The 22,449-nt window shown below is 43.4% G+C and overlaps 1 protein-coding gene across 1 annotated transcript in view; it reads right to left on the bottom strand.

Annotated features, from left to right (window-relative positions):
* The window catches only part of KCNJ3 (potassium inwardly rectifying channel subfamily J member 3), a 204,451-nt gene extending 185,524 nt beyond the window's left edge, over positions 1-18,927 (bottom strand). Inside the window, exons 1-2 of the mRNA XM_050969283.1 lie at positions 17,151-18,927; positions 1,659-1,875 (exon numbers count right to left, since the gene is read on the bottom strand). Coding sequence (XP_050825240.1) covers positions 1,659-1,875; positions 17,151-17,837 — 904 coding nt within the window. The 5' untranslated portion in view covers positions 17,838-18,927. The remainder of the gene's footprint in view (positions 1-1,658; positions 1,876-17,150) is intronic.
* Between the last annotated feature and the right edge of the window lie 3,522 nt (positions 18,928-22,449).

The raw sequence follows: 22,449 nt of genomic DNA on the forward strand, positions 1-22,449 counted from the left end.
CTATAGACCAGATTCATGGTAAAAACTGTCCATAGTGCTGATGCCAAATGTATTTTGTATGAAATCGGCCCTCCCTTTTTTCTTTCTTAGTTCCTCTTACAGTACCATCCTTTTCCCATTTAATTTCTCACAGCCTGCTTTCCCTGCTGCATTCCGCTGTTTCTTCTCCATTCTCAAACTCTAATAGTCTAATTCTGCTTCATCTCTAACTAGTTAATTCAAGAATTGGGTTGCTTTCTCTCTGAGCTTCTCCTCTTCTATCTTCTGCTCACATTCTCTCTATTGTACTCTAAGCTCTTTCATTTTTTTCATGCTTTATCCATATATATTATTTTTCACTATGTTTATCTCACTTTTGACTACTTCTATAATCTCGCTCCTGATCCTGCAAATTCATGTGAGTTAGGGTTTTCAGAATAAGATCGTACTCCCAGCAGCTTATTTTTGATAATATGAAGACCATTTTAAGACTAGAATATTTACAAACATTGAATTAAAAAGGGGGTGAAAACAAAGCCAAAGCAAGTTTACAAATTCCAATGATTATTTGCAGAATTTTTTTCCAATATCACCAATCTCTAATAAATAGCATATGCATAGTAGTTCTGTTTATATAGACATTCCGAGTGTCAGTCCTTAAGATTTTACACAAGCAAAACACTCACTAACATTAGCAGGAGTTTTAGTTGAATAAGGACAGAGGAGCTACTTCTGCTCCCACTGACTTCAGTGGAAGCTGTACTAAATTTATTCAAGGACTGCGAGCTTAGGTCCTCTGGCTTCTATCCTGCCACAACCCTGTGCACGTTGACTCTTGTCCACATGCTCATGGCCCTATATTATCCAATATTCCATCCTCAAAAAACTGGTATTTTTTGGAACCGAAGAAGGTGTATTCAAATTACATTAGTGCTGACAATGTTCAGAATTAAAACAGTATGTTTGGATTAAAAATACAGTTAGTGCCATAAATTCTTCATAAAATATACTCCCTTGTTTATGCACACAGTGCACTTTTCTCCTTTAGAAGGAATCTAATATCAAAAGTTTCTCTTTAAACATTTTCCCCTATTACATTTGGGTAGTACAAAAATATTTAAAAACAAAAATATGAACTGAAAAAAATAGTAAATAGAATATTTTCCTAAATGTATTATCTCTAAATATTCTCCCATTGAAGTTATGCTTATTAGCATGCACACAAGCCTACTGGTGAGTCTATCCACTAGTAACTCCAACACAATCATGCATGTACCTTGCAGCAAGGATAAAATACATTATTCTACAGTAAAGACTGCAATGAGAGCAGACCTACATCCATTGTCATTTATTTTCTACATTCCAAAAGGCCTGATATAGGCACAACTGAGCAGCTGAATCAATTTCTACAGATATCTACTGTTATTTTATTAGCTTACCAACCCTCTTGGGCATGCAGATGCATATTAAAACATACATTTTCATTTTCAAAAACAATCGCTCAAATAATATGTAGTTCATCTGAAAATAGGTGTATAGTAACCTTGTATGCATTAACGACATTCTACTACAATAGAGTAAAAGCCATTGTAAAAATCTATTTCACCTTTGGAAAAAGCATACAATTATAAACTATATACAAACATATGTTTTGCTGGGTTGTTGGTTTTTTCACTCACCAGTTGTTTCCACAATGCCCTCTAGGATGACGACAATCTCAAACTGTTCAGTTTGCATGCTTCGCTGAGAGAGGTCATAGAAGGGGCTTTTGGCATCAATCACATGGCAGATTGTAAGTGGGGAAACAAGAAAAAGTTGATCTGCCCCTGTGCTAAAACCTACATCCAGTTCAAGTTGATCGAGAGGGAGGAACTCGCCCTCAGGTGTCTGCCGAGACTAGACAAGCATGCAGAAAAAAAAGAGAAAAAATCACCGCTAGTACAGCAATTTTCGAGACAACCTGACAGCAATTCACATCATTGCCAACACTTTGCACTATCAATCATCCGAGACAAAATCCAAACAAATCATTATGCAGCTATGTTATAGAAAACCAGGCAGAAACCCAATGTTGTACATACGGAACATGCATGAATTATTTACGATATACATCTTACTATAATTACAGCTCACTAACTCATGAGCTTTGGAAAAATACCTGGCCCCAAAATGTCTGTTAACACAAATTACAGAAGTGGGTGTACATCAGTGGTGGTTCTGCCACCAGGACACCTGGGGCACTGCCACATTGAAAAGTTAGGAAATAAAATCACAGTAAAATAAATGTGCCTTTAATCCAATTCTGCAGCTCATTCACAGCCTTCATTTTACAGAACATTCAGTCAAAAGAAGTATTCATGCAGGGGCAGCTCCTCCCATAGCTCAGGCTAGAGTGTAAACGTGCATGTTTGACTAGAGGGCCCCAGAGAAAAGCAGCAAGAGTTCATTGAAAAGCCATAAAAACAGCAGAAAGGAAATTCTAAAAGTACCCATAATTAGAGCCCTGCTACTATCAGGCAAGTGGTTCCAATCAAGTCCATGGGACTATTCACATGTAAGATACTACTCCCTGAGATTCAGGGAAGCAGATTCAGGCCCTTAATGAGTATCTGTGCAGCCAGAGAGTATTACATTGCCCCTCCTACAAGTTTAACCTATTGCCACTGGTGTATATATGTTAAAATGTACTATAAAACCACTGCATGCTATAGAATGTATCCAGAAGACCAAAAAGAGTCACAAGGCCACGTATAGGCCTTCTATTATAATAAACTTATTACATAAATCTACTGCATTTAAATGTAGATGGACTGCTCCACGAAATGCAGGTGTATGGAAGCTGATTGACAATGCTTATGGCAGTGTAAAAGTGAGTAGAAAACATATTTTAAAGTATTCCCTCTATACTACATACTCAGTGTGCATAACTGCATAATCACAGAGTAGAGAGTCGTGTTTGTTGTTGTAGTTAATGGTTGTCAACTTCTTTCCTATAAACTGTGTTTCAAAAAATCTCATAACAAATCTATAAAAATATTCTGAGCTGAATGCTGAAGTTCAAAGTCTCAGCTCAAATAAACCTTGTTTAAACAAATCTGCATATTTAAGTTAAACTTTGCAGGTCATTATTATTTCAGCACCTGAACTAGCAACTGTATAATCTCAAACGCACTAGCTAGGCTTGCCACTAAAACACTACACACACACTGCCCTTCACAACGCAGTTGTGGAGCCCATTTCTATTGCATGCAAGGAGTATGGCGTCCTCTGTCCTTGTCTCATGCAGTGTAACCATGGCAGTTCTGCAGTATTAGGAACTACTGTGTCTCTTAAGAAGCTGGGTAAATTTCACCACATCTAAATGTACACTGGTAATTATAAGTTTCAAATAAAGCCTGTGGGGGTTATTATTATATGATGCATAGATTCTCAGGGCACTTCTACACTGCCCTGCAGTTCAGACTACGATGGCCTGAATAGCAGTGTACACCAAAGTGCTACACTCAAAGTCCCTTGTGGATGTCGCAAGTGTGAGTGAAAAGGTTCGTACTTCACATTAATGTAATACAGTTTGAAGAGGATTATATTAATATGAACTAGGAATCTTTTAGTTTGCACCAGCAGCATCCACACAAGGGAGTTACAGTGCCGCACTTTGGTGCACAATGCTGTTCATAGCCCCGTAGTTCAAACTGCATGGCAATACTGACAAGCCCTTCAATTTTTCTCTAAGCTTTGTTTTATATTTAAAATATATCACAAGACTAACACAAACAGCTAAAACTGCCTTTTATCAAAAACAGGTCATATGTCCTCCTTCATGTTATTCTTTTGCATGATTCTGTTTGTTAGTGAACAAGGGAAACAGGATGCAAGCTTTCTAGGTTTAACGTCAAGTCATTATGAAAGCTATTTGGTAGGTAGCAGAATTGGAATATCAAAGACAATCTGCAGATCAAGCTTCAAATGGAATCTATTTTCAAGCAGTTTGGAAAAATTCACAGATTTCAAAATGTTGATGACAACTGCCACTTTTTTTTTCCATTTTTGATTATCTTAATCTACCTGTATAAGGCAGCAACATTGGTTAAAAAACGTAAACCTTCCAAGTTTTACACTTTAAAAAAAAGGTCATATTTTATGGCTGTAACTATAAAGATGAGAAATATCATTCCAGTGCTGTGAAAGACACTTTTTAATCTGATTTAATTTAACCTCTTGCTTTATAGGCTACATTGTGTGTCTAGAAGTAGGCTGCATTGTGTGTCTATTATTCAAATGTACGTATTTCAAAATTTAGGGAAGATTGTTTTTCTTTCAGTTACAGTAAGCTTAGGTATTGTAGCAATCATTGGTTAAAATACTGCAGACCAAAATGTGATTTTTTCCACTTTATTTATTTTGTCCATTTGACAGCATTTTGCATACAGTCAGTTTTACTGTTTCACGTGTGATCAGGCCTTAGTCCTACAATGGGCTCTGCATGAACACAGCACTCCTCTTGTGCAAAGGCAGGTTTGGAGCATTAGCTTGTCAGTTTTCTTTCTGTTTGTGAAAATTATTTACTCTGCAACAGAGGATGGGAGGGAAAATGTTTTGGGTTTTTTTTTTTGTTTTTTTTTTTAAATAGGAAAATGTGATGGTAAAAACCACAAAAATTAGCAGAGGGATTCAAGGGCAGGTATAGAATCAGAAACCACTTTTAATACATTTATTAAAATTTGACTAGATTTCAAGTTTATGATACTTATTTAAGGTTTGTTCTGGAAAACCTTTTCCCCAGGTGATGAGTCCTTACTCACATAAGTAGTCTCTTGGCCTTACTTCCACGAGTAAGAACTCATGTGGTTATTCATATGTATAAAATTTAAATTTAAGCAAGACCGGAACACATTTAGATTAGAAATACAGTGTACAATTTTAAAAGAGAGGATAATTAACCATTGGAACAACATATCAAGGGCTGTGTTAGATTTTTTGTCACTGGAGATTTGACAATCAAGATGTTTTTCTATGAGATATGCTCTAGTTCAAACAGGAATAATTCAGGGAAGTCCTAACACCAATGTCATATAAGAGGTCAGACTAGATGATCACAATGGTCCCTTCTGGCCTTATAATATATATGAAGGAATCTTCCATTTTATTTCCAAGTAGTTTTAACCTCGTAAATTACCAGGTTATAAAGAGAAAATTATTCTACCTTCAATAACTAAATATAACAACTTTATATGCTTAATTGTATCAAGTGGCTCAGGCAATAAACTGAGTGAAATGCAAATGATTTGTTAATAGAGCCATGATCTCGCAAAAAAATTAAAGCTTTATATAATTTTTGGATTACTAATTTACATACGATGTATAGTAACAAAGAACACTTTGCAATTCTGTTACCATATATCACCCTCCTTCTTCTCTTCCTATTGACTCAATACACCTCCTTTCCTGCTGCTCTGCCATATTTTTCCCTTCTTCTCTCCCACCTCCTGCTGTTGCTCTGATTCTTTATTTCCCTTTCTTAGTGCTCTGACTATGCTGGCTAGCACAGATCACTGTAGCCTTTGCTGGTAACCACAGCTTATTGTTGACTTTACCTTATAAAACAGAGAAGTTATTTTCTCCAAGTAAAAGTGAACTACCGGTAAGTCAAAACCTGGCACGTCTGCCAATACCAACTTTTGATAAAAGTGACCAAAATGAAGTTTCTGGTTTAAAGTAATATTGTAATACTTTTTTAAACTATTCATTGCTGATGTAGGCCAGATCTTGCATGCTACTTTACTAACATGGATACTCTTATTTAAATCAAGGGGATTACACACACTGATAGAGTTACATTCTTAAATGTTGGCAAGATCCAGCTTGTATTATTTCCTCTAATTATGTCTTTTGTTGTTATAATTCAGAAGGCATCTGTAATTAATTATACTGGGACTGTAAACATTTACAAAAATAAAACTGTATCTGCATATATTTAAAGTGTGTGTATGTGGATTGTAGTGTTGATGGTATTATAGTCAACATAGCAGTGAATTACAAAATCGGACCAATTATGGTACCAGAGGAAGTCATACTGGTTGCCTTGAGAGCAAGATCCAGCTTTTGAGCAGCAGAGGAATCTGTTCTGGCAGCTCTATATTAAAAGCCTCTGAAACCCAAAGACTCTGTCAGATAGGCAGCGGAACAGAGGGTCAGAAAAGGGAAATTGGGGGAGGGGGAGAGACACAAATGAGGAATTCTCTGTGAAATGTCAGGGTTAACCAAAATGGGAGCAGTAGAAGAGCAAGAACCATTAAAGGCACAGGTCCAGCACTCTGAAGCATCCGGTTTAATTTTTAAATGATAGTGCTATAATTCCATTTTGAGATTGGATACTCATGTTTTAACATAACAGTTTATAGCATCATCAGAACCTATCAGTAAAATGTTTGTTCTGTGATGTAACTGCCTGTTTATTGTTATGGTCCTCTCTCAGGATTTAGTCCTGTACATTTTAAAACTATACCAAAAATCCCAAAGCCAGTCTCTAAGAAAATCGTATTTCAGATTCACAGGTAATCACAGGTTATATTTTATAGCCCTGAAGTTTTAGCTGTGAAATATGAGGGCGGGGTGAGACAAGCCCAAGAGATTTTATTGCATTTTATTAAAACAGGATTCCAATACGACAATGAATTTAAATCCATTGTACATAGGAGTGACGGAGTTGCCTCTGCTATCACATCCTACCACAAAACAATGAGCGTTATGTAAATATATCAAATCAAACATCTAAAACACATCTGTACAAATATCCTTGTCTGTGCTTCTCAAAGGAACACTATTTTTGCCAAAAACATACAGGTGGGCCACTGGACATTTTTGGAAGGGAACTGTTTTTGTTAGCAGTCTTGTGGTCACTTCAATAATGTAAAAAAACAATGCAACTGAATACAGTCTTGTACTTAACTTGGTGACATGGTTACAATGCAATGGCATATAAATCAATAGCTGCCAATATTGGTGCTGCTCCACTGTTTTGTATGCACTTCGAATAGCTGAAAATACTTTGCATACAACCATGAACTTCAGTTTATAAGCAACACAACCTGCCTTTAACACTTAAGGTGGGGCATAGAGCTACACAAAACTCAAAAGTCGTGCATGAGGGACTGCGGGGGGGGAAGGAGGGGTGCTTGCTGCAGAAAGTCTGGGGGACGTTAAGGAAGCTAAGATGCGTGCTGAAGGCTGTAGGGCAGTGGTTCTTAAACTTTTGTACTGGTGATCCCTTTCAATAGCAAGCCTCTGAGTACAACCTCCCCTTATAAATTAAAAACATGTTTTTATATATTTAACCACCATTAAAAATGTTGGAGGCAAAGCGGGGTTTGGGGTGGAGGCTGACAGCTTGTGACCCTCCCGCCCATAACAACCTTCTGAGCCCACCCCCACTTTGAGAGCCCCTGCTGTAGGGGATAGTTGGTTGCTGTATGGAGCTGTTTCAGGTAAAGCTGGGCTTTTCCCCTCACCTTCAGCCACTGCCTAAACCCTCCCAGTGGCATCTCCACCTGGATCCAATGGGGGAGGCCAGGAAGAGAGTAGGTATGGAGGCCTCCTGGCTGCCTGCTTGGCAGGTTATACAGCAGCCCTTGGTGGCCAGCAGCAGCAACTCCTATAACCCTGATGGTCACAGGCAATCTCAGCTCAGATACATCACAAGGGGCAGCTGAATGAGAGTGCAGTATTGCCACCTCTCTACATTTTATCTTGACTAGCGATTCTGGGGTGATCACTTGCCTCTCAGAAAAAAATAGTGAAAGGCTGACATTGAAAACTTATTAATTTTCATAAATATTCAAAATGGCCACCATCTCCTATTACTGCGACTGAGGCAGAAGCCAGCAAGATGGTCATTTCCCTACAGTACAGATGCATGTGGTGTTCAGTGAGGCTGTCCTTAATAAAGGCTATGGGCAGGGGGAGCAGGGGGGGAAGAGAAGGATGCAAATTTAGGAGTTGCAGAGGGAATTGGGAGAGGAGGGAGGTTGAAGGGGCTGCAGAGAACAGTGATGGGGTGGGAGATGGAGGTATCAGATGACAGCTCTCCTAGCCTGGTAGTAGCGGTGGAAAAGGGGAGTTCTCCCAAACAGCCAGGGGAACACAGTGTTGCTTGGGATCCAGACAGAGAAATCCTGGGAGGCAGCAAAGCAACAAGGGGGAGAGCTGAAGAAGTGGTGCTGCTGGGTCCAGGAAAGAAGAGAAGCTCCAGAAGAGAGTCAAGACATTAAAAGGAAATGTCTGGAAGTTGCCACAGTTTAGCAGTGAGGCGATGGTAAGTGGAATCTCCATCTGAGCAGCCGGGAAGAGGCATGCATTTTGTGTGCATTAAAGGTTTACTTTTCAAGCTGAAACTATCTCTCACACATACCCAGAAGAGTAGAGGGGAATTAAAAAGGCATAAGCCAGACTAAAAAACATGGTTTAATGATGTTTCTAAAAATCTCATGATTTGTGGGGCAAATCTCATGAGGTTTTGAGCTCTGCTTCATGATTTTTGATCTTGAGAGGGTTCAGCTCAGGATTTTTGATTTATTGAGATTTCCAGGATATTCTCAGTATTCTCCGATGCATGATACTTAGTAGTCTTGCAAACCTCTTGATCCTTTACTGCATTATATGTACATCCCAAATAAGGAGTGGTATGTAATATCACCAACCCATGAATAGAATCAGGAGCATCCCGGTTGTACTGGAAGTGAGGAGCAATTTGTTGCACCCTTTCAATAGATAGCATGCACCCTCCTCCCAAGTGGTTGACCAACTCGATAGGCTGAAGGAGCAAGAGCCATGGTTCCACCCATTCCCTGTCCCTCCTCAGCCACTTGTCCTAATGCATCAGCAGCTGGTCAATGGAGATAAAAATAGTGATTTTTAAAAAAACAATTTAAAACTTGACTTTTAAAACATTTTAAATAATGATTTTTTTATTTAAACTGATTATATTTAAATCAGATTTTTTTATTTCCATGTTTCTAGTTCTTTACCTTCTTACCACTTTAAACTGCTAATGCAGCTGTTTTGTGGTTGTTTAATTAGTTTCCGAACTGTGTGTAGTGTTAGTAGAATTTCATTAGTCTTGGTAGTAAATGTTAGTGGAATTTCAGATTTACATGGATTTTTTTTTTTTTACTAATAAGTTTCACACTTAAAATCCTCATCTGTAGTGAAAAGGAAAAGTCCAAGGTTTCAGTGCTGCCCTTATTATGAGCAAAACAAATTCAGACACAAAACCAATAAGTGAAAAGTCCATGTTATATCTGCCACTTTCTGATATATTAAACTTCCACAAGTCAAAGAAGCTGAAATACTTAGACCAGGCTATATTTCTCTATCAAGATTTGCAATTTGAAGTAAATGGGACTTGTGCTCCTAAGTCATTTAGGTGCTTTGGAAAATCCCACCCTCAGCTCCCTAAATATGGGTTTAGGATCCTAATTTTAGGCTATTTTTGGCCTATGTGCATAAAAAAAGTTCACTGATAACTGATAATATATTGAAAGTCTAAATAACTTTTCACTGTTAATGCTGAAGCTCTTTTATTCTGACATGACAATATTTTATGCTGCAAAGACTGGTTTTAATAAAAATGCAGTTTTAACGGCTACTGCTGCAAACATTTTTGCACATGCTTAAACTTTAAGCACATTATGAGTCCAACCGAAGTATTCACAGGAATAAAGTTACCTACCTACTCACATGTTTCCAGGATCAGAGCCTTAATTTGCATTTTTAAAAACCCAACATTTATAATCTAGTTCACTATAAATATTAATAAGATGTTACAATGATCTTTTCAAATTTGCTTGATGAAGTCTGAGGCTAATTTATTATTAATAATGAAGTCTTCTATAGTAGTGCCTTAAGAATGAACTAAGAATGGAGCCCCATTGCGCTAGACACTCTACAGAGTAGCAGACAATGCCCATTCCAAAGAGCGTACAGGATAAATAGACAAGACCAGAGGCGGCTCTAGGAATTTTGCCGCCCCAAGCACGGCAGGCAGGCTGCCTTCGGCGGCTTGCCTACGGGAGGTCCTGCGAAGCTGTGGGACCAGTGGACCCTCTGCAGGCAAGTCGCTGAAGGCAGCCTGCCTGCCGCCCTCGTGGCGCCCACAGGGTGCCCCCCGCAGCTTGCCACCCCAAGCATGCGCTTGGCGTGCTGGGGCCTGGAGCCGCCCCTGGACAAGACAGACACAGAGTGAGGGAAAGAGTATAACACAGAAACATAGTGAACAATGTGAAGGTGGCAAACATGTTAGCTCCACAATTTTTTTTCAGGCAGGAGGAGGGCAGAAAGGGGGTTTGGTTTAGTTAAGAGGAATAAGCTAAAATGGAAAGAAAAGTGAAGGGAGAGGGAATATTCAAAGGAAGGAGAGAGACAAAGCAGGAGAGAAGATAAGAAGTGCAAGTGTGGATTGAAGCTCAGGTGAAGCAATTGTGAGGGAGGAGAAGGGAGAGGGTTGGAGCAAACAGCCACTCAGCACAAGACAGAGAAAGTCTAGTCAAAGCTGTAGAATGTTCTGTGGGTGTCCAGATCATGATATGAAATGAAATCACTCTACTCTGCATACGATGTTCATCACTATGCTCCCCTTGGTACCTGAACTAGGGTCAGGATACCCCGAATGTTACACTACAGAATCTTTACATTTCACAGCTGCGATATAATCCATTATTCCACAAGAGGTCCTACCAAAGCCAAGGTGCTACTCAATCTGAACAAGAGTATAAGAGTCTGGCCCCTACATTATTTTAAACAATAGAATTGTAGTTTGCAAGTGATCTCAAATGAACTTTATGATGACGGGCAGAGTTAACCAGAGAAGGCTGGGAAATATATATTTAAGGCAGAGGAAATGGGGTGGGGAGAGAAAGGAGTCAACAGAAATGACATGTTTTTCACTTTTGTCAAAATTCTTCTTCAAAATCTTTTAGTTTTTGAGTTTTTTGGTTTTTTCAGCAAAAAGAAAAAAAAAGAAGATTTCAACAACTTAGATTTTTGTGAAAAATTCTAATTTGTTGAAAAAGCCATTTTCCATCAAATGAGCATCTTAATAGAAGGTTTTCTTAAAACCAGCTGTAGAGATAACTTTGAAATTCCAATCTTATTACTTTGTCTTGGGATAAAACAATGTTTTATCCAAAGGCATTTGACACGATTCCACATGGGGAATTATTAGTTAAATTGGAAAAGATGGGAATCAATATGAAAATTGAAAGGTGGATAAGGAACTGGTTAAAGGGGAGACAACAACGGGTTGTACTGAAGGGTGAACTGTCAGGCTGGAAGGAGGTTACTAGTGGAGTTCCTCAGGGATCAGTTTTGGGACCAATCTTATTTAACCTTTTTATTATTGACCTTGGCACAAAAAGCGGGAATGTGCTAATAAAGTTTGCGGATGACACAAAGCTGAGAGGTATTGCTAACACAGAGAAGGACCGGGATATCATACAGGAAGATCTGGATGACCTTGTAAACTGGAGTAATAGTAATAGGATGAAATTTAATAGTGAAAAGTGCAAGGTCATGCATTTAGGGATTAATAATAAGAATTTAAATTGGGGACACAGTTGGAAGTAACAGAGGAGGAGAAGGACCTTGGAGTACTGGTTGATCACAGGATGACTATGAGCCACCAATGTGATATGGCCGTTAAAAAAGCTAATGCAGTTTTAGGATGCATCAGGCGAGGTATTTCCAGCAAAGATAAGGAGGTGTTAGTACCGTTACATAAGGCACTGGTGAGACCTCATCTGGAATACTGTGTGCAAGTTCTGGTCTCCCATGTTTAAGAAGGATGAATTCAAACTGGAACAGGTTCAGAGACGGGCTACTAGGATGATCCAAGGAATGGAAAACCTGTCCTATGAAAGGAGACTCAAAGAGCTTGGCTTGTTTAGCCTAACCAAAAGAAGGTTGAGGGGGGATATGCTTGCTCTTTATAAATATATCAGAGGGATTAATATTAAGGAGGGAGAGGAATTATTTAAGCTTAGTACCAATGTGGAAACAAGAACAAATGGGTATAAACTGGACACTAGGAAGTTTAGACTCGAAATTAGACGAAGGTTTCTAACCATTAGAGGAGTGAAGTTCTGGAACAGCCTTCCAAGGGGAGTAGTGGGGGCAAAAGACATATCTGGCTTTAAGACTAAGCTTGATAAGTTTACGGAAGGGATAGTATGATGGGATAGCCTAATTTTGGCAATTAATTTTGGCAATTGATCTTTGATTATCAGCAGGTAAGTATGCCCAGTGGTCTGTGATGGGATGTTATATGGGATGGGATCTGAGTTACTGCAGAGAATTCTTTCCTGGGTGCTGGCTGGTCAGTCTTGCCCACATGTTCAGGGTTTAGCTGATCGCCATATTTGGGGTCAGGAATGAATTTTCCTCCGGGGCAGATTGGCAGAGGCCCTGGAGGTTTTTCGCCTTCCTCTGCAACGTGGGGGGATGGGTCATTTGCTGGAGGATTATCTGCAGCTTGAGGTCTTCAAACTACAATTTGAACACTTCAATAACTCAGACATAGGTTAGGGGTTTGTTATAGAAGTGGATGGGTAGGATTCGGTGGCCTGCTTTGTGCAGGAGGTCAGACTAGATGATCATAATGGTCCCTTGTGACCTTAAAGTCTATGAGTCTAATGTTTCACTAACCTCTAAAATGAATCGCCTGTGTTCCTCAGATAAAGAAAATCCAACATAGGTCTCATAAATCAGAGAAAAATGTTTTCCAAGTACTATACTGGAATGGAAAACTTTTCAAAGAGACTTTACACATTTCAGTCCTCTTTGTTAAAGTTTTCCTTTGTCTACAAGATCACTCTCACTGCAGAATTTTTTGTCGAATAATTCTATCTAGGAGCCAAGTTTTGTCTAGCATGCTCTGAGCTCAGCTCCCAGAACCTGCGCATGTTGGACGATCCATGGTGAAAAGAGATTCACAAACTTTTCAGAATATACCCTGCAGAGTTAGCTGGGATCAGTGTACACAGCTTCTAGCCATTTTCTGGCCCCTAACTTACCCTTCTCCTTTAGCTCACTCCCAGGGATGGCGCTTCCATTTAGGCGACCTAGGTGGTTGCCTAGGGCACCAGGATTTGGGAGGGCGGCATTTTGCCGCCCTCGGTGGCAATTCGGCAGCGGGGGGGGTCCTTCTGCGCTCCGGGTTGTCGTCGGCAATTCTGCGGCGGGTCCTTCACTCACTCTGGGACCTGCCACTGAAGTGCCCCGAAGACCGGGAGCATGGAAGGACCCCCCCACCCCCGCCGCCAAATTGCTGCCAACGACCAGGAGCACGGAAGGACCCCCGCCTAGGGCGCCAAAAACCCTGGCGCTGCTCCTGCTCACTCCACACACACATCCCCATCCTCATCGAGAGCTCTCCACCAGATCTGAAAAATTGAGGAAGGACATATTTCCACAAAACCACCTCATCCTTCCACAGTCAGGGATAAATGTGTGTGGGGAGAGCACTCTCTATGCATGTCAGCTCTGGGACACAATCCTGCCCAAAATTACTATAATGCACAAACTCTCATACTGTTACTGTTTGTGTGGCACAGTATGCATGAACATTCTACAGTACAATTTTTAATATAATGCCTTTAATTGTAGCCTAGTTTTATGTGATTTTATTTCCATATATTACGATGCATTTGGTGTTTTATTTAAATTGATACTAATACAAGATTCTTCACAGAAATATTTATATTCAACAAATTTGCACAATAAATCTCACTCATGGACTGGCTCACTCTTCTAAACCACACATAAAAAGTGACTATGGACTCTTGCACTCACATTGGTAATATCTGCTAAGCTTTGTGGAATCATGGCAAGTTCTAAAAGCAGCTTCAGCCTTTATAATCCTTTGCGGGGACATGCCAAAATTACACAAAGGGAGAACTTTTTATTTCACAGACCAGCATTGTTATTGAAATGTACCCCAGGGCTGAACGCCTTACAATAATTAATTTAAATATAAGGTTAGGCTAAGATCAGTAGTCTGACCTCTAACTGGACAGCAGAGCCTAATAATGTAAAGCAGTTCCATGGTTTATTTTGGTGCCCTCTAAAGACTAGATGAACACCACCAACCTGGTTATTTCATACATAATTTATTTTAGTAATTTAAACTATTGATAATAGAAAACAATCCCCTTTACCAGATATGGAAAATATATAACTAATGTCTGATTTAATTATCAAAAATATCTAAAATAGCTGCCAAGGAGGAAAGTTAGAGTACTTCCCTTAAGTATTTCAATTTTGATCTATTGAAATTATCCTGGCAAAGTAATAAAGAAGCAACTTAAATTTCTTTAAATTTTTCTATCCTATGATGCGTATGAGAAATCCACTGAAGTTGAGGACAATGTGTGGAGGTTAGACTTTACCATGAATTAGTATGTAACTATGGACTTGATTCTCCAAATACTACTGAAAATAGAGAATAATCTCTTTTGGAAATGTTTGTTCAGGTCCAAATGCCACAATCCTGTCACTGAATCCATGTAGTGAGACACTTGCACTGGTGCTCATCTGGCTAGGCAGTGTGCATCGTTGATGGGTCCAGAGCAACGGGGACACCCCCACAAGTGGGGGGGAGAGGGAAAGATCTGAAGCAGGAGCAGCTGGGGCACAGCTCCTGCACTTCCCCAGGTTCTCTCTCCCCATAGCATGTGTGTATGGGAGAGGGGAAAGGTGCTGCTTCTTCTCATTTCCCATCCCCATTCCCTGTGCTGTGGGGCAGGGGGAGGGGCCTGTCCTGCCTACTACTGTTGCTGCCATTGTACATGGAGGGTGAGGATGGGCCAGCTGATTATCTCTCCCCTACAGGGCAGTAATAAGGTGGAGGCTGTGTCTGTTTGGTGCTTGGAAGCAGCCATGTTGGGCTTTTTTCCAGGCCCACCCTTCTCTAGTGAGCTAGATCTCTTATGACAAAGGTGATTGCCAAGTTTTCTTCAGGCTCTGGAAGGGATTTTTCCCCATAAGACAAAACTGTCAAATTTCTATGTGGGATTTTTCACCTTCCAGCCATCATCCTGGAGGCCCAGATTTAGGGTTTAAATAACAGTCATGACTTTAAAAGTTTCTAGTACAGTTGGTGGGCTCAGAAGTGTCCAAGGTGAGGTCCATGTAACCCAAGGGGCTGCTTCAGCAAGGACCCCAAGAATAGCATTGCACAATGAGGGGGTACGCTCCCATGTCTCACACACCATGAGGTCCCCTCATCTCTTCTACCTCCTGCATGGAGGTGGGGGAAACAAGTTGGGACCCTGGTTCCCTCACTTCCACTCTCATGTCTGCCAAGCTGGAGCCATTGATGAACAGTTGAAACCTGCTCTAGAATAGCCCTGCCAGGTAATTTACAATGTTTTAATAAAGTTGCAGCCTCTGCATTTAACCATACTGTGGCATTTAACTCACTGTTTGGAAATCAATGGGACTCTGCCAACACTCTTCTCATTGCAGGATTGGGGCCTTAGTTAAAACCATGGAACTGCCATGATTTTAAAGGACTTCCACAGGGGTAACTGAGAGCAGAATTTGGCTGGGGGGGGCAATATCTTAACTTTGTTACCAATAACCCTTGAGAATATTTTAAAAAATATTTTTCGTTTTCAATATTTTAGTGTAGTGAATATCTGTTTTCTAGAGGATGAGTATTTATAGTCAGATTTTAGTCAATTTCATTTGCAGACTACTATAATCTAGGGGCTTCATCCAAAGCCCACTGACTTCAGTGGATTTTAGATCAAGCTCTATAAAAATACTGAAATGTCTGAGTTGCAAACACTTCAGGTGGATATTTTAAAATATGTACTGTTTACCACAGAATTTTTCTTGTGGAACACCTTAGAAATATTTAAATTGCTTTTAGGTTTTGGACAAAATTTGACTTGAAACTAAGTTTATTTTAGGTCATATAAGGATGCTAAATTATATTTACAATGTCAGTTAAATGATCAGTTTTCCTTACAAATCATCTATACAATTTTAAAACCCACTATCTTGAGATTAGGCCTCCAATGAAGTTAATGAACTATCTGCACTTATCGCCGTGACTAGCCCTCAATATTATTCAAAAAAAGATACACCAGAAAATTGACAAAACAAAAACAAAAGTTAAAACAATAACCAGAGATTCTGAATGGAGATTGCTTTCTTTAAAAATAGACCTGGTTTACTTAACAGCTCAAAACGTAGACCATATAATGTTAAGGGCAGGAATCTACCTATTCCGTCTATAAAATGCATACATATTATGGTACTGAATAGACATAGTAAACAAACTGGAAATGTATTGACAACAAACTATAGTGTAAAGGGTGCAGAAGTTAAAGGCCAACTGTAGAAAACACACTTGTGCTTCCAAGATACTCCAAAGACTGAGGCACAAAGAAGCAAACAAAGAAAAATGTTGATTTCAAAAACTGAGCTGGATGGAGGGGAGTTTAAAAGTTAACTATGACTTGGGAATCTAATGCTTTGAAAGTGAAGATGAATGAATGAAGATGAATTCTGATAGAGTGGGAATGCAAGTACTATGGAGAAAGAAGAGGAAGGTGGAAATGAGAGTGCCCAGAAGGAAGGTGATGGAGCTGAGAGCGCTGTAAAGAAAGAGGAGAAAGGAAGGAGAAGCAGAAAAAAGACAATGGAAAAGCTCTGGAGAAAAGAGGAGGAAGGTATTGAAGTCAGCAGTGGTAAGGTGAAGAAATCATCTTGAATGCTCTCTGGAAGAGGTGGGAAAGTAGAAGGGGAGCGGAGAGCGGTCTGGGGAGAAGGAAGTTGATGAAAGGGGAAGACAGTCTGAGTGCTTCAAGGAACGGGGAAAGGTGCAGGAAAAGGTGAGAGAATTCTAGGGAGAAGGTGAAGGGTGAAATGTGAGTGCTCTGTGGAGGAAGAGGCAGCATTAGGACTACAGGAAACAGTGGAATGTGCAAGAGGTGTTAATGCAGAGGAGGAGGAAGAGATGGTGTGAAGGTTCTGGAGAGAAGAGGAAAGTGAAGGAGGAGTTGGATGGGCTCCGTGAAGGAGACAGCAGCACATGTGCTGTGCGGAGAGATGAATGGTTCATGAGGCTGCTGACCACCAAGGAGAGGGCAAGAACAGGACCAAGAACTTACTTTAAGTAGCTTGCAGCGGATCTGCGCGGAGACCATGTGGCTGTTGCGAAGGTTGCCTACCCTGAACATAAGGGTAAGTTTGCCGTCCCGCATGGAGATGACAGCACGCTCACTGAACATCAGTGTCTCTGCCCGCTTCTTAGGCTGGGACATCTTGATAAACATGCAGCCAATGAGGAAGGCATCCACAATAGAGCCCAGGATGGACTGGAAGAGGAAGAGGATGATACCCTCGGGGCATTTGTCAGTGATATAGCGGTAGCCATAGCCAATGGTGGCCTCAGTTTCAATAAAGAACAGGAAGGCAGAGGGGAAATTGTAGACATTGGCCACACAGGGAGTGTAGTTATCATCATGGGCTCTGTTCAGATCACCCCGCATGTAGGCAATGAGCCACCACATGGAGGCCATGAAAAGCCAGGCCACAGTGTAAGTGAGAATGAAGATAAAGAGGTTCCAGCGCCACTTGAGGTCCACCAGGGTGGTGAACAGGTCCGATAGGTAGCGGCTTGTCTCGCTGCCCAAGTTGCCATGCTGCACATTGCAACGACCATTCTTGTCCACAAATCGCTGCCTCTTTCTTCTAGGAGCAGCTGCTGCTGCTTGCTGCTGGTGGAAGCCTGAGCCACTGGAAGAGGTGGTCACTACCTGGTAATCGTCCCCAAATTTCCTTCGGAGTGCAGACATAATATGGAGGAGCTAGCCAGAGTCACTAGAAAGGAGGCACCACTAGGCTTGCACAGCACAAGGGGGCGAGGGTCTGCCTCTCCCCTTCACTCTCTACTTTTCTACTCTTCTCTCTCCCTGCCTCTTTCCTTCCCTGTTTCTCGGCCCTTCTGCACTTTTCTGTCTCCCTTTCTCTTTCTGATTCTCTTCTTACCTCCTAGTTTCTTTCCCTTCCTACTTCTCCCCTCACTCCCCTTTTTTCAGATGCTTCCTCTTTTTCTTTTTGCAACCCCTTAGTTTCCAATCGCTCCCTATTTAATAGGCAGAACCTTCCCTTCCCTCCCCGCCCCCCTTAAAACCAGGAGCCACACAAAGACATGCAGTCCCGTTTTACCTTTGTGCAGCTCGCTCTGTATCTCCCTTATTCCACTTCCCTCTGCTGCACCTGTATGTCAGAGGGGGAAAACCGATGTATTCCGAGCAAACTAGCTGCAAAGCCTGCAATGAGAAGGACAGGTGCTTGCCCCTCTCCTCCCTGTCTTCCTGCTCCTCCACGGTGCTATCCTTTGGCGAGGACCGGGCACAAAGGCATCTCTTCCCAGGCTCAGTGCACCCCTGGTAAGGCGGGGAACGGCAGGGGCAGCCTCCTGACCCCCTGCCCTTCCTAATCCCCCCACCCAGCAAGTGAGTCTCTTTCCAGCCGGGTCTCACTATCGGCTGTTCAGCTGGGCACAAGTCGAGCACATGGGCGGAGAAGCGATCGGCGAGCACCAGGCACCCCAATCCCCAGGAGGAGGCAGCTTCCTCGTGCGGCTCAGGACCTGCTCCTCTCTGCCCTCAGCCCCGGTTCTGTTGCTTACAGGACGGCTTGAGATACGGGTCCCCCATTATCCCCGGCGGCGGCTAGTAGCAAGGGGGGACCCCCGGAGCCCGGCTCGGGTAGCTCAGCAAGAAGGACCCTGTTGGGCTGGCGGCTTCTCCCCTTCCTCTGCACACCGGGGGTCGGGGGTTACAGCCTGTCGGTTGCTCCCGTTCAGGTTTTCAGCTGGAACGGGAATTATGCTCCACGGGTTTTTTCCTCCTCATGCTAGCGGGCGGCGCGATTCGCGGCGTGGCGAGGCGAGGCGGCAGCAGCAGCCCCGGGGGTGTGCGCGCGGCGGCGCGTGCGGGGAGCGGCGGAGCTCGGCTAGCCCCGCCTGCCCTGCACCTCTGCTGCTCCTCACTTGGCTCTGCAGTGCCGGGCAGCACCGGCGCCCCCAGAGCAACGGGCTGCCACCAGCGGCTTCCAAACCCGCCTCCCGCAGAGCAACAACTGCCACGGAGGAGGCAAGCGGGCTGCGGCTTACGGCTTGCGGATCACTGGCTCGGAAGCAGACAAACTGCTGCGATTGTGGCACATCGTCAAGAGTAGAGGCAGCGCTCCGCGCAAATGAGTTGTTCGCCGCCTAATGCAGAACATAAGAGAGAGTCGCCACGTGATTTTGCCCAGACGTGAGGGGCCCAAAGACCCTCATAGTACCTCAATGGTGCGCCAGGCTCCCCAGCAATATGTTCCCTCCCCGCTCTATACACCGTCCTCCTTCTCAAATAGTCCCTAACGCGCCCTCCTCTCAAACCCTCCGTCTTCGCAGCCTCGCACCCCAGCGCTGCTCCTTTCCCTCAGCTCCCTCACCTCTCCTCACACGCCTCCCTCCGGCCCACCCCTTTCCTCAAACACCCCTTGCTGTGCCCCAACCCTCTCAGGTCTCCCTGCACTGCCTACCCCTTGTTCTCCTATCCCTGTCTCCCCACACTCCTCCCTTCATAGCCCCCGCCTCTCACTCTCCCTTCCATCTAAATACCCCTGCCTCTCTAACGCCCCTCCTCCCAGCCAAAGCAACCCCCCCACCATGCACCCGGCCCTCCAGTTCCTCTTTGTGCCTTGCCCTCGCTAGGTCCTCCCAGTCCCAGTTCGCCTCTCCCAGGTTTCAGCTTCCCTTTCCTATCAGTCTTGTATCCCACCTGCGAATGAACTAGGGGTCACCAAATGAAATTAAAAGGCAGCAGGTTTAGAAGAAACAAAAGGAAGTATTTTTTCACACAGTGCACAGTCAACCTGCGGAACTCTTTGTCAGAGGATGTTGTGAAGGGCAAAACTATAACAGGGTTCAAAAAACAACTAGATAAATTCATGGAGGTTGGGTCCATCAATGGCTATTAGGGATGGTGTCCCTAGCCTCTGTTTACCAGAAGCTGGGAACAGATGGCAGGGGATGGATCACTTGATGATTACCTGTTCTGTTCATTTCCTCTGGGGTACCTGGCATTGGCCACTGTCAGAAGACAGGATACTGGGCTAGAATGGACCTTTGGTCTGACCTAGTAGAGGCATTTTTATGTTGTTTTCACACGCATGGGGCTGTGCATGGGCCAGCTCCCCTTCTTTCCCTCCTGGGGGTGGCGAGGAGGGGAGTACAGGAGTGCCTGGGGCTGGTGCAGTCTCCTCCCTGTGATCTAGTCTAGCTCAGTCTCCTGGCTGGCTCCTCTGCTCTGATCTAGCAGGACTGGCTTGGGGAGGGGAGGTTGGGAGGCCTTTCAGCTGTTCAGGAAGGAGGCAAAACAACCCCTAGAGCAGGGATCCTCAGACTGAAGTTCTGGAACTGCAAGTGGATCTTTAATGTGTCTCCTGCAGCTCTTCATGGCACTTGATATTAAAACACTGTGTGGTTGAATATATAGTACAATAGTGAAGGAAACAATGAATTCACAAGACTGTGGCTCTTTCTGGTAATGTTGATTGCTAATTTGGTTCCTGAATCACTAAGGTCTGTGTTTTACTGCCTTAGAGGCAGGAGGGTGCATTCCACTGAGCCCAAGGGTTCAACAGTTGATGGGCACAAGCACCCCCATGCTGCAGCACCCAACAATGAATTTTTCCAGCCTCCATGCCCCCCATGAAAGGTCAGGGGATGGAGAGCAATACCCCCCCCCAACATTATGCTCATGCAATCACCTGGTCAATATACTCACAGCACAGAAATGGGACACCATGGAGCTGTTTTACTTTTCTAATAAAAAGCTGATGATGTTGGGCTCCAGAGATAACACTATGGTTTGAGATTGGACTGATCAGACACTTGCTATTCTAAGGACTCATCTAGTTCAGTTGAACCTTTTCAGCATGAGGGCCAACTACTGTCAGGGGGCGTGGGTAACCACTGCCTGGTTAGGGTTGCATTGAAAGAAACAGCAAAGAGTCCTGTGGCACCTTATAGACTAACAGACGTATATATACCTGCCCCTGGAAATTTCCACTACATGCATCCAACAAAGTGGGCGTTCACCCACGAAAGCTCCAATAAGTCTGTTAGTCTATAAGGTGCCACAGGACTCTTTGCTGCTTTTACAGATCCGGACTAACACGGCTACCCCTCTGATACTTGGGAGAAACAGTTACAGCAGCAGTTTGCTCTGACATTTTTATTTTTTACAACTTAATAGCTGGTTGCTTAAAGTTTAAACGTGTGTGGAGATGGCAATAAAATAATTTCCTGGGTTATTTCCTTTAAAAAAATACCCTCTTTGTGTTTAAAAAAAGTACTCATAAAATTTCCTATTGATGACCTTTTACCAGTGTCACTATTTTTTAACGCCATAACTTTTTGAGGGAATCCCATTAACCTCTCACATTTTACACAGCTGTCCCTTCGTGCACCTACTAGTGCCCACAGCCGTTCGTTTCTTTTTTTTGGCTTCCCCCTCTTATTTTCCATAACACCTTTTTTTAGGGAGGCTGAGGGAGAGCCTGGTTTGCGCTGGCTGCTGCTGGTCTTCCAGGCTGTGCGCCTGCTTTCCTGCCTGCAGCTGTGATCAGCACGCTGCCTGCGAACCCAGTGGGCAGCTGACGGGGGGCTGGAGGCCCTGGGCAGAAGGGGTGACAGCTTGGGGAGCTGCAGTAGGAGTGCAGCTACAAGCTGGGCTCCTGATACAGCTGAGGTTGTAGCTCACCCCTCCAGACACAAACGCGGCCACTCAGGGATCTGCCCCGGGAAGGGGGCAGCCCTGTGCTACGCGAAGCTGAAGCATGGGAAGGCGGGAATGGAGGGGAGAAGCACCTGGCAGAGGGAGAGCAGAGGGAGCTGTCACTAGATTGAGGGGGAGCATGGCTAGCAGCCCACTGGTGCCCCCACTGAAAAGTCCTGGAGCTCCTGGGTCGACGGGCGCGTGGCGTTCCGGACTCACCGACGCTTCGCTGCTGCAGCGCAGCCGCCGCTGCTCTTCCGCGCCCCCTGCTGGCGGAGCTCTGCCCGCGTCCGGAACGCCAGTGGCCCGAGGAGCTCGCCTATAGCGGGTGCTGCAGGTTGAGCGGCAGCGTGAACAGCAGCCATAGCCCGAGACCCTGGCTTCCTCAGTTTGCAATAGCTGCAGCCCTCCCTGGAGCCTAGAGGGCAGCAGGGTGCCAAGAGCAGTGCTCATCCCGTCCCCAGATCTTTCCTTCCCCTGGTGGCAGGCAACGGCAGCTTGTCCCCACCCTGCCTTTGAGTCAGGTGTCCTGAGAAGACAGAGAAATCCCCTTCTCTGCCCCCTGGCATGGTGATGGGAGCCTTTACCCACTGTCACGGTTCATACCTATTCCTATTGTGCAAAGGAGCGG

This window comes from Gopherus flavomarginatus, chromosome 10 (assembly GCF_025201925.1).
Source record: "Gopherus flavomarginatus isolate rGopFla2 chromosome 10, rGopFla2.mat.asm, whole genome shotgun sequence".
Lineage (NCBI taxonomy): Eukaryota > Metazoa > Chordata > Testudines > Testudinidae > Gopherus > Gopherus flavomarginatus.